This window comes from Macrotis lagotis, chromosome X (genome assembly GCF_037893015.1).
Source record: "Macrotis lagotis isolate mMagLag1 chromosome X, bilby.v1.9.chrom.fasta, whole genome shotgun sequence".
Classification (NCBI taxonomy): Eukaryota; Metazoa; Chordata; class Mammalia; order Peramelemorphia; family Peramelidae; genus Macrotis; species Macrotis lagotis.
The window spans coordinates 121,885,344-121,901,590 of NC_133666.1; the positions used below are offsets into that span (position 1 = coordinate 121,885,344).

Sequence of the window (16,247 nt, forward strand, 5' to 3'; positions counted from 1 at the left end):
TTAGCATCTAGTATGCTTTTTTTCTATTTGTTTTATGAAAGGAAAACACATAAAAATATGTATTTCAAAAAACATGAAAATAAACTTCATTTTAGAAATGAATTTGCATTCAAAAAAAGGTAACTATTGAGTATCTTGTTCATAAGTAGGCTATGAGACAGAAAGCTAGGAGCAAGGGGACAGGTAAATGAATAGGTAACATTTTCCAGTCTCTTGTTGCCTTTCCCCTCGGGGTCATCTTCAGAGTGAGAATTGTTCAAGACAGGAAGATACATAGATTGAGAGAAAAAAAAGTATGTTTCCCAGGAAGCCATTTGTGCTAAAAATCCATAGTTATTATCAATGTTTATGATCTAAACCTTTATTTATTACATTCTGACTGTATTTCAGTTCCCCAATGGATACTACAATGGTTAATATTCAATTATATTGCAATATCAATAAACACTGGTTTTTAACTGTAAATGAGATTTTCATACTACTTAAAAAGCAAAAATAACTTAAAAAGCATTTTTCTTCAGTGCTGACAGGTATTATTCATAAACAGTTCTGTGAAAAATACAGGTTTTTGCAAAGATGTTAACAAGATCTAAGAATATTAACTCTGTAATTCATTTGAACATTTATTTTAAAAGTAGTGCAGGGGGCGGCTAGGTGGCGCAGTGGATAAAGCACCGGCCTTGGAGTCAGGAGTACCTGGGTTCAAATCCGGTCTCAGACACTTAATAATTACCTAGCTGTGTGGCCTTGGGCAAGCCACTTAACCCCGTTTGCCTTGCAAAAACCTAAAAAACAACCCCCCCAATAAAAAAAAAGTAGTGCAGGGAGAGAAGAAATATGCATACCTTTAATTTTTTCAAGTAACTGACTCTGATACACAGTATATCTCAGTGCATGCATCCAAGGTCTTACATCATGTTGCTTACATGAACGCAGAGCTTCACTAAAAAGTGGGATTAAGCAGTCCTGCAAAAAAAAATTTACATAAATCAGAATATCATAAAAAATTGTCAGAAGTTCATTATTTTGGGGTAATGAAGCTCATATGATCACAGAATGACACAACTGACTGAAACAAATTAACCCAGGCAGTGATTTCAAATGAAGGCTGAGGATCCATTAATGTGTGTGTGTGTGTGTGTGTGTGTGTGTGTGTGTGTGTGTAATATTCCTAGCAATGGGTCAGTTAAGTAAATTCTCCTTACAGAAGAAGGTTTAGTCCATTTTTTGGCATATTCACTATGATATTAAGTTTCTTCTCATGTCCATTTTTTTTGTACATTCTCTATCACATTAAATTTCTTCTACAGCTAATTCAAGTCTGAATGTTTTTAATGTGTATAATATGTTTTAAAAAAATTACTTTTAAATCAAAAAACCATTCTTTATTCTGATCAGAGCTAAGAGAATATAAACACTGACTTATAAAAGACACAAAGCAACTATAATGCAAAAAAAATTTTAATAGACAATTTTTTTTTTGGCAAGGCAAACGGGGTTAAGTGGCTTGCCCAAGGCCACACAGCTAGGTAATTATTAAGTGTCTGAGACCGGATTTGAACCCAGGTACTCCTGACTGAAGGGTCGGTGCTTTATCAACTGCGCCACCTAGCCACCCCCTAATAGACAATTTTTTAAAAAGTTGATTTCCTTCCCATTCAACCTCCATTCATGAGCATAGTTAGTTTAAACTCAACATAGATAACCAATAGCAATAATTTCTCACTTCAAATCAGACACAAAAAATACTGAGTTAACAGGCATAGGTTTTCACTTAATAAGAAAGATTCAGTCACTAATATAAAAATTATATAAATAGATGAGACTATTTATGCTTTCTCCATAAGGACTTGATCAGAAAACAGCCTAACCATGAATATTAAAATTGATACTTATAGAAATATACCTCTGTTGAAAGCCTATTTGACACAGTATTCTCCAAAGCAGATGAACAATACAGTTGTAGAGTGCTTAAAACTGGCAAAGACTGTGAAACAGTTAGAGTAGAGAGTCTCAGAGGTCCAATAGCTATGCGTGATGTTTGCTTCAAATATTTTACAACATTTCTGGAGGAAAAAAAAAGTTTGCTATTTACCATAACTTTAAACAGTGTCTCAAATTATTTAAAAGTATGACACTATAACATATTGATTTCTTAAGATGGGAACAACTTGATTTTTCAATTATAAAATGATAATGAAATGCCATAATTTGTGTTTTTTAATTATTTTAATCTTTTGCTCCTTTGAAATCACAATTCATCTGGTCAATTAGCATTCCTATGATTAGATGAATTATATACACACAAAACAAGGTCAATGCAATTATATAATTAGAATATTCTTAATCCAAAATCCTACCAACCAAAAGGGAGATATATTTATGTATGTTTAGCAAAATGATACATTCAAATATATTTAAATTGTTTCTTAAACTTACTCAGTTATAGACTGCCACTTCTGTTCTTGTTCGATATGATTTACAGCAGTTGCCAAACAAACTGAACTTCTCAACAACTGAACTTCAATGGATTTCTGAAGTTCCCTTGGATCTGGACTTAACATGTTAGGAAGTAGCTTTTTCATATCTACAAAAATGAAATTCATCTCATAAAAATGGTATTTCACATTTTTATATCCTAATAAAATGTCAGTGAATTATTACAAGTTTTAAAAAAGTCGTCACAGCAAATTTTATTATTATTAAGTGAAATTTTCTTTTAAAATCTAAGGAAAATATAACTAATCCTGCTTGTTACTTGGAAATTAAAAAATTTTCAATCCAATAACTGAATTTTATTCTTGAGGACTAAGAATCTGTAATTGTACTACAATATTAAGAACATTTCCCAGAAATACTATTCAAATTTTTTATACATTAAGGATATGTACAAGTGAAGTATTTATCTGAAGCAAATCTAGACTTTTTGGCCAACAATTATTAGAGATGGCATGGTCTTCTCAAGGGATGTATAGGAAGATAAAACAGATTATAACACAACTATTTTAAATTTATCAAACGAAATAAAAATCTCATGATTAAGGTTTTTGAAATCTTTTTACAAAGATGTTTCAGTTCCAATAACAGTTCCTAGTAACACTAAATCTGAAAATTACTTTATGTAGTGTTACCAAGTTCTAGGTATTTTTTCAGTTAAATTGTTCTTTTCTTAAAAAAACATTTTGAATTTTTGTCAATAGGTACTGAGTGTGCTTTTGCAGACTGAGTCTAGTATGTACTGTGATTTTTTTTTCTTTTGACAAGGCAATTTGGGGTTAAGTGACTTGTCCAGAGTCACACAGCTAGGAAGTGTCATGTTTCTGAGACTGGTTTTGAACTTGAGGGTCCTCTGACCCTGGACCAGTGTATCACACCACCACACAGCTATCCCTATAGAATGCACTGTCAGTAGAATTTGCCTTTCTATTATTTTGTTCTGGGTTCTCTATAATTAAAGTGAAATGCTACTTAATTTGAATCCTGCTAATAACAATTATTTCAAGAAAGGAAGATAATAAGTATTTATAAAGTACCTACGATGTGCCAGGAATTATATTAAGTGCTTTACAAACACTATCTCATTTGTTTTGCAAAACATTCCTGGGAGGTAGGAGATCCTATTTGTTGTCCTGATAGCTATTAAGTACATGAGGTCAGATTTGAACTAAGATTTTCATTACTTCAGATCCAGGGTTCTAGATACTGCTCTAACTCATTTTTGTGTTACCCAGTTACAAAGGGCAGTTTTATTTTTTATTTTATCCAAGAATTGAGGAAAAAAGTCTTCTTGATTCCAAGTCTAATGCCCCTCTCACTGGGCAAACTAGCTAGTCTCAATTAGAATCAATGTTGATTCAAAAGGAATTTTTGAAGTACATCCATCAGATTTTCCCTTACTGCTATTGCTAGTATTTCTAGAAGTACGTCAGTCAGAAGCAGCCAGGGTTGTCAAGAAAAGAGTGTCAGGATTAGAGTCCATAAGAATTTAGTTTAAAACCTGCTCTGTAAAATTTCCTAGCTGTGTGATCTCAGGCAAGTAATTTGACCTATCTTTACCCTTTAGTAGCTATCATCATCACCATCATCATAACCACCACCACCATCATCTAAAACAGGAAAGGAGGAATTTTTTGCTTTATTTTTTCACTTATTAGGAAAACTTCTAACGTTTCCCTTTATATGAAATATTAGCTTTTGGTTTTATAGTTTTCTTATATAAAAAAGAAATATATAAAAAATATGAAAGAATATTTCAAACAATTCATATCAAGAGAAATACAAATTTGAATTAACCATAAAACAACTCAAGATTTCACACCTTATATGTAGGGAACTGGCAAAGATAGCATGCTTATTTATATAAACATGCTGGAGGAGCTATAAAAGATTACTGCATTGAGGGTGAACAGTAAATTGCTACAATCATTAACAGAAAGAAATTTGGAATCATGTGAAGCATGTGACTAAACTATGCACAGAAATTCCACTGCTAAGTATTTACCTTAAGGAGATAAATGTTAAAGAGAAAAGCCCCATACATACCAAAATATTTATAGTCGCGCTTTTTGTAGTAGCAAAGAACTGGAAACAAAGGAGATTCCTATCAATTGGGGAAAAGCTAAACAAGTTGTGGTACATGACATGTAATGAAATATTACTGAGCTGTAAGAAATGATGATTATGGATACAGAGAAGCATAGGAAGACTATAAGCTAATATCAAGTGAAGTAAGCAGAACCAAGGAAACAACATACAATTAACACACAGAGACACACAGAGACACACAGAGACACACAGAGACACACAGACACACAGACACACAGACACACACACACACACACACACAAAATGAAAAGAACAATAACTGAAACTAAATACTGTGAAATTGAAACAACCAAGTTTGGCCTTAAAGAACAGACATGACAAAGTATATCTCTTCCCCTTCTTTAGAAGGTGGGGAATATGGGTGTGGAACACTACTGATAATGTTAGACTTTTTTTGAAATGTTGGTAAGTTTACAAGAATTATTTTTGCTGAGCCATTTCTTATTCTTTCTTTTAAGGGTTGGTTCTTTGGAAGGGGATGAGAAAGAGATATACTGGGAAATATAGATGATATAAAATGTCAATAAGAACGTTTTTTAAAAAGTCATATATTTTACAAAAGCAAAAAGTACTATTTGACACATATATATGTGTATATATGTGTGTGCATACATGATATTTGTTTTTTTTAAATGTCTTTAAATTTGACTAAATCCAATTTATATATATATATAGTAATAGGTCAAATTTGTTTTTATAGACTGGCACTGACTCAGAAATATTTGAAGATATCTAGTTATGTCCTAATTTCTGGATTTCTTAACATATACTTAAATAATAGATTTAGGGATGTGGAGTCTATAAAAATAACCTTACTTACATACCTATTTTTTCCTTTGATCCTCCAGTAAGTAGGTTGATGTTTTCTCCTGGTAATAATTCTAACTGTTCAGTACATTCAATAAATTCTCCAGACTCAAAGCTGCTCAGTGACCTGTAATTAAATCATTAATTATTTTCAAAATGTTATAACATATTTTTATCCAAAATTTGCTGGAGGAAGCATTAGTATAATATGACTACTTTATTATAATCAAAAGAAAGGATTTAAGAGTAGGTTTTAGGGACAGCTAGGTGGCACAGTGGATAGAGCACCTGCCCTGGAGTCAGGAGTACCTAAGTTCAAATCCAGCCTCAGACACTTAATAATTATCTAGCTTGCCTTGGGCAAGCCACTTAACCCCACTCACTGTGCCTTCAAAACAAAAAAAAAAAAGTAGATTATATTGACAAATAATTACAAAAGCCCATCCATCCTTCATGCATATTCCTTCAGTACATCAAGCTATGTGACTTAGGGACAAATAGAAAAGAAAACTGCTTTTAATTCCCAGACAGCCATGGACTTACTAAGAAAAAGATATCTATGGACTAGTCTCATAGACAAATAATAAAAAAGTTTTCAAAAGTGAGCAAAAAGCTATTGGTGTTTTTAGCCTTAAAACAACAAGCAAGTTTATTCTATATTTACCTCCTCCTTTTAACATCCTAATACTATTTTTATGGCTATAATTTCCAAACTCATAATGTCGTACTGGTCATTAATTTGGATTAAACTCATTAATGCTTTGTTCCCTAGCTCTCCTCTTCACTTCCTTTCTCCCTATCCATGAATGTTTGACCCTGATAGTCACAATCTTTGAATGGCTGTAACCCTCTTTGGAAATTCACAAAGTTAACATAAAAATCACAACCATGAAATAACTCCCTTAACAAAAAGTATTTAATTGAAAACAGAAAAATAAGCATATTTTTGTAAGATTTGTAAGATTGTTGAAAATAGCATGACTTACAAAGATGTATTATTTTCAAACATAAATTCAAATCATTATCTCACACTTTAGGTACTAAATATAAAATTAATTCTAGAAAAATTCTTACTTTATGTAGTTGAAATCAGCTTTTAGGTTGAGGGAAGTGCTACTTGTGCTTTTTTTCAAGTCATGGACAGCATTCTGCCATTCCTGTACAGCAGCCCAATCAGCAATTGAGATATAACACTCACATGCTTTATTGCCCAAGTAATTTATAACCTCAGGGGAAGAATCACTTGGTTTAGCCAGAACAGTTTTTCTAGCTTCACCTATAAATCACATAAAATTAAAAAAAAATTAAGCTCAGGATAAATCTAAGTATTTCAAAACGTTAATAAAAATAATATAACTCAAATTATATATCTGTCAGTCATAAAATTAATGTTTGATGTCAAATTTAATCTTATAAATACTATAAATTAATGATACTCACCATTCAGAGAATGTTTTGGACTGGCATTATTACTATTTGAGTTGGCCAGCTTCAAGACAGACTTATCAAATCCAGTTATACTGCAATCTACACCTGTCATGGCACACAAGTGCTCCTGGTATTCAATGGTTGCCTTTTCAAACCTTAAATATAAATTTAAAAAAGCTTTATGCAGAACCAGCATTTCACTGAAGAGTATCTATAACTAGATATACTATCTTTGCAGCAGCTTGTACATGAGGAAATTAATGTTTCTGGAATTAAACAAATTCACAGTAATAATATGATAGATCCTAGAACCAGAAAGGATTTTAGAGACCATTTAATTCAGCTCTTTCACTGTATAGATGAGGAAACAGGCTAATAATGGTCAACTTATTCAAGCTAAGTTTTTTGCATAATAATGATTATAACAAGATGTTGTTTACTCTCTACATAACTCATGTTAACTTTAGTCTCTCTATATGCTCCCTAGTCTCATACAAAAACATCTTGAAAATATCTGCTCCCTAGTCTCATACAAAAACATCTTGAAAATATCTATCAGTGGTATCAAATTCAAATAGAAGGAGATCTCTGTGTGGATCACTGACAAAGGAAAAAAAATCGGACATCAACATTATCTATGTTATATGACTTTATTTTGAATTTATTTCTTAAATTAACATTTCTCAATTGCATTTTAATTGGTTTGGGTTGCTTTTCTTTTGGTCTGTCCATTTAATAACACTGATTTATATCATATTCAAAAGGGGAACCAGAGAAAAGTAAATGAATAGGTACAAATCAATTCCTACTACTAAGCAAAACTCATGTAGTCTCACACTCACATGTTACATGTGAAAAGAAAGTCTCAATTTAAAAAAGTCTTTATTGTATTTTCTGTAGTAGCAAAGAACCAGAAACAAAATAGGTGCCCATCAACTGCAAAAATGTTAAAAGCTATAGTACAAGAATAATGGATTATTGTGCCAGAAACAGAAAATAGGAAGAATTTGTAGAACCGTGGGAAAATATTATTGATACAAAGTAAAATAAACAGATTCAGGAACACAATATACACAATGACTATAATGAAATGATAAACAAAATAAAAGTCAACATTGTATAATTTTACTGAGAAGCATAGATTTAAAGAAAAATTAGGACTTATTAAGATTAAAGAATCTTGCACACACTGCCAGGCACAGTTGAGGAGATAACTTCTTTGTGACAAATTTTATCTCTAATTTTTCAAGTATGACAAGAAAATGAGGATCACAGTTCCAGAGGTCATAAGATCAATTTTTCATTTTATTGATAAGGAAACACTGAAAATGATTGAAAAATGAATCTAAACTGTCTTGCCTTTAACTTAGGTTCAATGCCCTATTTACTACAATGAAGACTAAATAAAGTAAAAAAGTTAATGTTTCTGATAGTGCCAAACATAGCCTTTGAAAATCAGAGTAACTTACACAAGAATGAGAAATAAACTCCAAAATATAAAATTACTGAATTCCATAATGGGTCTCAACATTATTAGGAAGGTAAGAATAAGAAGCAGAAAATGGACAATAAATATTTCTATCATCTTAAGAAAAAAAAACAAAATATTTTTATAAACACTAGCATGAAGCTCCTAGAAAAAAATTAAGAACACATTTTTGAATAGTATAATATAATGCTAATGTGAATGTCAAGTTTGACAAAACAGTATTTTCTGTAAGTTGTTATCAAATTCCAGATAAAACAAGTGGTTTTCCTTTACACTTCTAACTAAATATAAATAGAAAGGTTTCTATACTTGAGGGAAAAGTATAGATTCTATTTAGATCAACACAGTATCGAGAAACCATAAGTCTATAAACATTTATAAACACCTAAATAGTCTTAATTTTTGTCTTTTGAAACACAGGAGAAACCAACAGATTTTGATTCAAAAATGTCTTTATTCCTCCTTGTAGCATATAATCTGCAGGTAATAAGAGTGGCTAGGTAGCGCAGTGGTTACAGCACTGACCCTGAAATCAGCAGGACTTAAGTTCAAATTGGTCTCAAATACTCAACATATAACTAGCTGTGTGACCTTGGGCAAGTCACTTAACTCTGAATGCCTTAAATTCAGGGCTCTCTCTCTAGTCGTTATTGGACTCAGATGGCTCCACAGAAGAAAGTGAGGCCGATGACTCAGTACAGCAACAACTCAGTCAAATTTAATTCCCTTGCAGGTCATGGCATCAGCTCTCTGATGTAGATTGATCTTCCTTGAGAACAAAGGACATACAAAAGTGAGCCAATCCATAACAAGCACTAAATAAGTACTTGACCAAATGAAATAGAATGTACTTTCCATCTCTAGGAAGAGAGCTGGTGTAAATCACTTTGCCTCTCTAATCTTCTCTCTTTCCTTTTTTGTAAAAAGGGCTTACCAATTCTGACATCGCACCCATTTTAGACCAGGAGATAAAAGGTTAAAGTCTTGGATCAATTCTGGAGTATTAATTCAAGTGTAAGGCATTACTGCATTATTACAGGATAAACAGGTGTTTATAGGTGTTCCTTCTTCACCATAGGAAGAAATATAATTTCTACAACTACTACTTTAGAGATGCCTTTGATCTCTTCAATCAGAGAATTGCTCTGAAAAACCTCTGCAAGAAGGCTTGAATTTGGTGGGGCAGTCAGGTGGCATAGTGGATAGAGCATCAGTCCTGGAATCAGGAGGACCTGAGTTCAAATACAGTGTCAGACACTTAATAATTACTTATCTGTGCAAGCTTGGGCAAATCACTTAAACTCAATGCAAAAACCAAAGGGGGGAAAAAAAGGCTTAAACTTGGGACAGTCATGTAACATAAGGTATGTTCACACCTAAACCCTTCTCAGAAGCTTGAATCCATTGCCAGAGCCCTCCAGAACCCCAGATTCCTTGAACAACTGACATGCACAGTGGACACTATGCTGAACTGGGGTGGTAAATAGGGGGCAGGTGAACCAGAAATTTGGAGCACAATTTCTGCCTCAGATGCTGATGAAACAGGAATCCCACAACTTCTCTTGGATGACTTCTTCATCTTTAATGAGGGGGGTTGAACTCATTGGCTTTTTTTTTTTAGGTTTTTTTGCAAAGCAATGGGGTTAAGTGGCTTGCCCAAGGCCACACAGCTAGGTAATTATTAAGTGTCTGAGACTCTTAGATCTGAGATTTGAACCCAGGTACTCCTGACTCCGGGGCCGGTGCTTTATCCAACTGCACCAACCTAGCGCCCCAACTCACTGGCTTTTAAAAATTCTTTCCAACTCTACATCTATGAGAGCTCTAAATAGAATTTCTTTTAGTTCTAGCCTCAGTGCAATGGAGTATGGACAGAGCATCAAACTGGAAATTAGTCAGACTTCTCTTTCTGAGTTCAAATCCAGCCCCAGTCACTTCCTAGCTGTGTGACTCTGGGCAAGTTCCTTAAATCTTTTGTGTCTCAGTTTCCTGAGAAATAGCAAACAAAGAGTTGGATATGACTGAACAACAACAATAAAAACAAGAATTTACTAAATGCTTTTTCCCTGAGGCACTGAGTTAAGTTTTTTAGATATACTGCTCCCCATCCTCAAAAAAAGCTGTGTCTTTAACCAAATTGATAATTTCATTAGCATAGAGGCTTCCAATGACAATCATCAACTTCTTTAAAATCTTACAGAGATAGGACACTAAGAACTTAAGTGACTTGCCCAGGGTATTTCTTACTCCAAGGTCAGTTTCCTAGCCTCTCCACTGTACTGCCTCTCCCAAAATCTATAAAAAGTCATCTCACTAGGGACTGAAGATCTGAGAAAGGTCTCATGTAGAAATGTAGCACTTGAGATGAACTTTGGAATAAACTAAGTATCCTAAGAGGAAAAAGAACATCCCAGGCAAGACAGAGAGTCTAGTGAAAAGGCAAAGAAAGGGAAGACAGAAGAAACACTGTTTTGGTTAAAGGACAGCAAGGTCAGCTTGGTTGAATTAAGGTTATTTTCCTCAAGTTTCAATCTGACCATGTCAGATTTTACAACTTATTTTTTCAGGCTCACTGGCCATTTCTGCTTGAGCACACTGTGGGGGCTCAATCTAATCAACCTACTCCACAAGCATCATACTCTGTACTGTACAATTTTGTACTGATGGCTCTCCAAAATAGTAACAACTTCCTTCTCATCTCAACCCCAGGCATCTCACCAATGCCTCTTCTGAGCCCTTTACCTGCTAGTGCTTTCATACTGCACTGCTTTGTATTTACTCTGAGCATTTTTAGATGTAGGCTTGTCTCCCCCCATCCAAGTATCTGCACTGAACTGGGATTCTTTCATCATGGGACCTATGTCCCACTTTTAATAACACACAGAAGACATCTAACATTTCCTGATTAATGGATATACCATAAAGGAAGTGAAGGGTCGCAGAGAGCACCAGTGAAAGTGGAATAGCTCCAGGCTGTGAATGGCTTCAAAAGCCACGTGGAGCAAAGATTAGGAAAATCACTTTGGTGACTTCGGAGGATGAATTATAAAGGGGGAAGCATGGAAGCAACTGTCTTCTTTGGCATTGGGGGTATCTAATTACTATCAGACAGGCAGAGCAGCACTGAGAAACCAGTAATAATGATTCATAAGATCTTAAAAGAAAGAATTGAGAGCAGGGGCACATTTTGCTAGAGAAGAGCCCAGACATCAAAATTTAAGATTCAGCTAACTTTGGCCACCAGCAAGAAAAAAATTCATCCAATTCACTATAAATAGTTCTTTCCTATGTTTTTTCCTCATATCCATGGAGAACAGTCTAAATATCATACCCTCAGAAATCACGTTTACTATTCGTGTAAAAATATGGTGTGCTACATTTCAATTTACCAAATTGAAAATTAATTGCTTTTAGCTAGATTACAAAATTTAAATGCCTATCCCCACCCCTCTCCCTCTCTCTTACCTTCCTTCTGCCTGTTGTGCTACTGAATTAATCCAGACAAGATTCTTTCCAACAACTGAAGATGACCACACAGCTAATCCCTGTATAGCTTCAGGGCAGTGTAGCTCACACAGTGCTTCTACAACCATCATAATTGTTACTTCCAATTCATTTCCCTAGAAACAATATTCAGAAGAATTAAAGTTTATTCTATCATACTCTAATACATTAACCAGTTTATTTAAAATGGAATGCCTATTTCAAAATGCATCAATATTTATAAAGATACATAATACATATAAAAAATTTTCTTAAGATTTCAAAATTATACAAAATAAGCTATTAGTAAGCTATACTATTTTAAAAAATTGACAATTTTTAAAAATTATTAAAGGGATGATGAAATGAGACAAAAAATTTCAATACATTATCATATAAAGCTATTTTAGGATCTAAGAATACTTTAAAATAAACATAACTATTGTGAAACTGAAAAAGGACAAGACATCTCCACTCTACTCCTTTGCAAAAAGTAGGATGGTACACTGTGCATATTTTCAGATTATTTCAACAGAAAATACAATAAAAACTTATGTTAAAAAGAAATAATTACTGTGGATTTTTGACAATATTAAAATCATTTTATACTAGTAATGTGGATTTTGAATATACTTGTTTTTGGGGGGTTTTGGGTTTTTTTTTTTAGGTTTTTGTAAGGCAAATGGGGTTAAGTGGCTTGCCCAAGGCCACACAGCTAGGTGATTATTAAGTGTCTGAGACTGGATTTGAGCCTAGGTACTCTTGACTCCAGGGCGGGTGCTTTATCCACTACGCCACCTAGCCGCCCCTTGAATATACTTTTGATAAATTAATGGCAAGTTTTTCATACTTCAGTAGTAAAAAAAGTCACTACCAAAGAGCTAGCCATAGTATTCAAAATAAGAGTCAAATAATGAATTATGTGGAAAGTCTTTACCTGAGATATATTATTAGTCTTCATTTCAGTAAGCAAATCAAAGCCATGTCTTACAGTCACAGCAGGTTGACCTGCCAATAGCCCAACTCTCATGATGGAAAGTCTAATTCGAGTTAGCCAGTCCTGACAAGTTTGACGATTGGTATAGAAAAATGTCCTAATGACCTTCAGAATAAAAAATGAAAAGATTAAATTTATTAAAATTAAAAATATATTTTAATCTCAAATATCACAAATCTTAAGACACTAACCTTCGGTGGTGAAGTCAATGCATTAGCACATCCTTCATATGCATTATACATTAATTTTTCCAGATTTTCTAAGTATTGCAGAAGAAGAACAAGTCTAAGCTGGTTGCTGCTATGTCCTTCATCATTGTCTGCAGTTGTCCACTGGCTAACATCTTGATCAGGGTTTAACGTATGGGCTGCAAGACTTCTAATGATTCCTATAAACATTTGATTACATTCCAAATGAATAAATTTAATAATTATAAAATCAAATATCACAGAAATCCAAAAAATACTAACATCAAATCCTTCACTAAAAAATTAGAATATTTAAACAGATACACTTAGGATAATTTCTCATTTGTTTCAGAAAAGACTGCTATTTAATGTATTAGAGCATACAATACAATTTCATTTAAGTAGTTTGGTAAATTGAATACAATTATACCTATGCTTTAAATTTTGACAAAGTCTTGATTTTATCTTTTATTTCATTATCTATATCAGTAACTTTATAAAAAAGATAAAAAAGCACTACCATAATAAAATTATATTTAAAAAATGTATAAATTTTAACATCACCTTCAATTGTCTGGAACGTATCTTGTGCTCTGCCTAGAGGGGTTCTTAATTTTGAAAGAACAGTGAACTGGGCTGCTTCCCAAATAGCCCACTGCCAAAGAACAGCATCTGTCTTTAGAAGGTTTCGTGGAATAGTTGATTGGTCACGCTTATCTAGCCTCTGGCAACTGTAGAACAATCTCTCTAACCAATTATCCTTTCTGAAAAAGAGTTTTTATGTTTAATTTAATAATCATTTAACATCGCTTTTGTGTGTGTGTGTGTGTGTGCGCGCGCACATACATGCACACCAGCCTCTGCAAAGAACTAGGGATATAATGAGAACAGTCCCTGCCCTCAGGAACTTACATTTTATTGAATGTTTAAATGATTAGAGTAAGTTATTCCTATCTTCTACCATTCTTTACATCAACAGAACAGATCTTCTGAAATACTAGGGACAAAAGAGTTAAGCACTTTTCTAGGAAGTCAATCTTTCTAGCACTTTTTTTCAGATAAGTGCATTGTTAGTTCTTTGGTTGTACTAGATCTGAATAGTTCTTCCTGTTGATGCTGATTACTACAAGTAGAAAGAATGTAATTTTGTTCCTCTATTGCATAGTTGGCTGGAGTAAAACTATTTAAGTACAATTTGTAGTTCTTTTCTCAACTTTGTCAGTAAATAAAATTTCTTACCCAGTTCTATGAGAATTCCCATATAAAATAAAACTAATGACATCAGAGAAATCTTGTGGATGGAACGTATTGCTTGGAGCTTTACTCATGTGACTTCTTATAGCTAAAGAAATTTCTTGTATTTCTGTGTGGTTGCTATTGCTGCAGGAAAAGAAAATTCTATATTAAATAACAGTTAAAGATTTAAGTTTCAAAGAATTAAAGAAATGCTTCAAAAACACATAAAACAGATTTTAAGCTATAAAATAAAAAATCCTAAATGGGTTCTAAAATTAACCTTATATTTAACAGATGTTATGTGAAAGCATATATAACTATTTAATAGTTCATCAAATTTTCTACAAGTTTTCTAACTGAAACAATAGTCTTTCTTTTTCACTGGGCAAACTCAGCAAAGTGATCAATATATGTAAAACAGAACTATATGCAGAGGATTTTCCCCCTGTGCTACAAAATTCTAAGACTTGGAAGTAACAGTAAAGTGGGGGTTTTCAATGAAGTTTGTTTGGTTGCTCAAGAAAATGCTCTCTTACATTTATTTCAAAATCTTTTTACCTCAGGACAACATCCAAAGGAATAGATTTCAACAACTTTCCAAAAGCTTGTCGAATACGAGTCCCACTATGGACTAGCTGGACACGACATACATCAACACACCTATATTTTTAAAAAAGGAAAACAGGAAATTACTAGATAAAGGGTTTTGTTGTGGAGTAGAGGGAAGGAGGAAGCAAAAATATGTAATTTCTTAACATATACCTTTGCAAAAGGTCATCAGGCAAGGAAGATGATAGTGCATGTAGGCTACTACATGCTTGAAGACAGATATTCACATCTTCAAGAAGGGCTATAACAACAAGAAAAAGTGATCCTTTAAAACAATTTTAAAATTGTTTTATATCATATCTTCTGATCTTGGGAGTCAAAGACCAATGTAATATACTTAACCATGACATCAGGAAGGTGATACCATGTTCAAGCACATGAATTGGATTTGAATAAGGGGGAGCTGTGCTGAGACACCAGCCTCACCTTCTCCTACAGAACCATCTGGGTCCAGTGGCCAGATATAATTCAGGATGACAGGAGATTGTCCTTGATGCAAGGCAATCAGGGTTAACTAACTTGCCCAAGGTCACACAGCTATTAAGTGTCAGAGGTTGGATTCGAAACTCCCACCCTCCAAGGTCAGTGTTCTATCCACTGTGCCATCCAGCTACCCTAATATAATTCAGATGACTATAGGACGCAAGTCATTGCTCTTTACAAAGACAAACACATTTAGCAAAATTACTTTAATGCTTCTTCAGATATTATTCACAAAATACTTTTTGATGAAAACAAAATCTAAGGAACTTTTAAACTATGAACAGAGTATTTCAATATAACTTCAAAATCTTTGTATGCAAGAATTTCCAAGTATTAATAAGAGAATATAAGAAAAATATAGGTATGTTCAGCTATCTTTCATAATTTCTGTAACCGGATATGCTCAATTCCATAAAGTTTGAGTAGAAATAAAAATCTTACTGTTTGCTAGAAGTCCTTTGCAAAACTTATGGAATGATGGAAGAGAGAATAAAGGTGCATATGTTTCAGACTTTTTCATCAGAACAGCAACTTCCAAAGCCCAAGTCATTAGTAGTTTCCTAAAATAAATTTATACATCGCAAATATAAAAATATATGCCACACATGCACACATTAAAAAAGTGACTTTCACAGCTTCAAATGTCAACTATTTGTAAAATGATGTTCATTTAAAAGAAATCATTTTGTCTCAATAGTTGAGAATTTCTAACAAAGCTTCATTTAATAAACCCTCAAAGCATTGTGATAGGATTCTAGACAAAGATAGCTGAAGTCTTCATGTATGTCCTTGAATATTCTTTTTTTAATGAATAGATTCTTTTTAAAGGAATTTTAAAAAAAACAAACGCTTCAAAACAGAGAAGAGAATAAGCATTTATATACTGTGTTGAGTACTGGGATTAAGTGCTTTACCAATATCA

General features: G+C 33.3%; 1 protein-coding gene across 3 annotated transcripts in view; it reads right to left on the minus strand.

Moving 5' to 3' along the window:
- Positions 1 to 16,247, minus strand: part of SMG1 (SMG1 nonsense mediated mRNA decay associated PI3K related kinase) — a 121,759-nt gene that overhangs the window by 41,694 nt on the left and 63,818 nt on the right. For all 3 annotated transcript variants that reach the window (XM_074200742.1, XM_074200741.1, XM_074200743.1), the window contains 14 exons: positions 15,767 to 15,885; positions 14,996 to 15,083; positions 14,792 to 14,893; positions 14,237 to 14,377; positions 13,562 to 13,761; positions 13,001 to 13,197; positions 12,750 to 12,914; positions 11,795 to 11,949; positions 6,853 to 6,995; positions 6,487 to 6,688; positions 5,430 to 5,539; positions 2,440 to 2,587; positions 1,907 to 2,066; positions 846 to 966 (listed from right to left, as the gene is read on the minus strand). In XM_074200742.1, the coding sequence (XP_074056843.1) occupies positions 846 to 966; positions 1,907 to 2,066; positions 2,440 to 2,587; positions 5,430 to 5,539; positions 6,487 to 6,688; positions 6,853 to 6,995; positions 11,795 to 11,949; positions 12,750 to 12,914; positions 13,001 to 13,197; positions 13,562 to 13,761; positions 14,237 to 14,377; positions 14,792 to 14,893; positions 14,996 to 15,083; positions 15,767 to 15,885 (2,051 nt within the window). The remainder of the gene's footprint in view (positions 1 to 845; positions 967 to 1,906; positions 2,067 to 2,439; positions 2,588 to 5,429; positions 5,540 to 6,486; positions 6,689 to 6,852; positions 6,996 to 11,794; positions 11,950 to 12,749; positions 12,915 to 13,000; positions 13,198 to 13,561; positions 13,762 to 14,236; positions 14,378 to 14,791; positions 14,894 to 14,995; positions 15,084 to 15,766; positions 15,886 to 16,247) is intronic.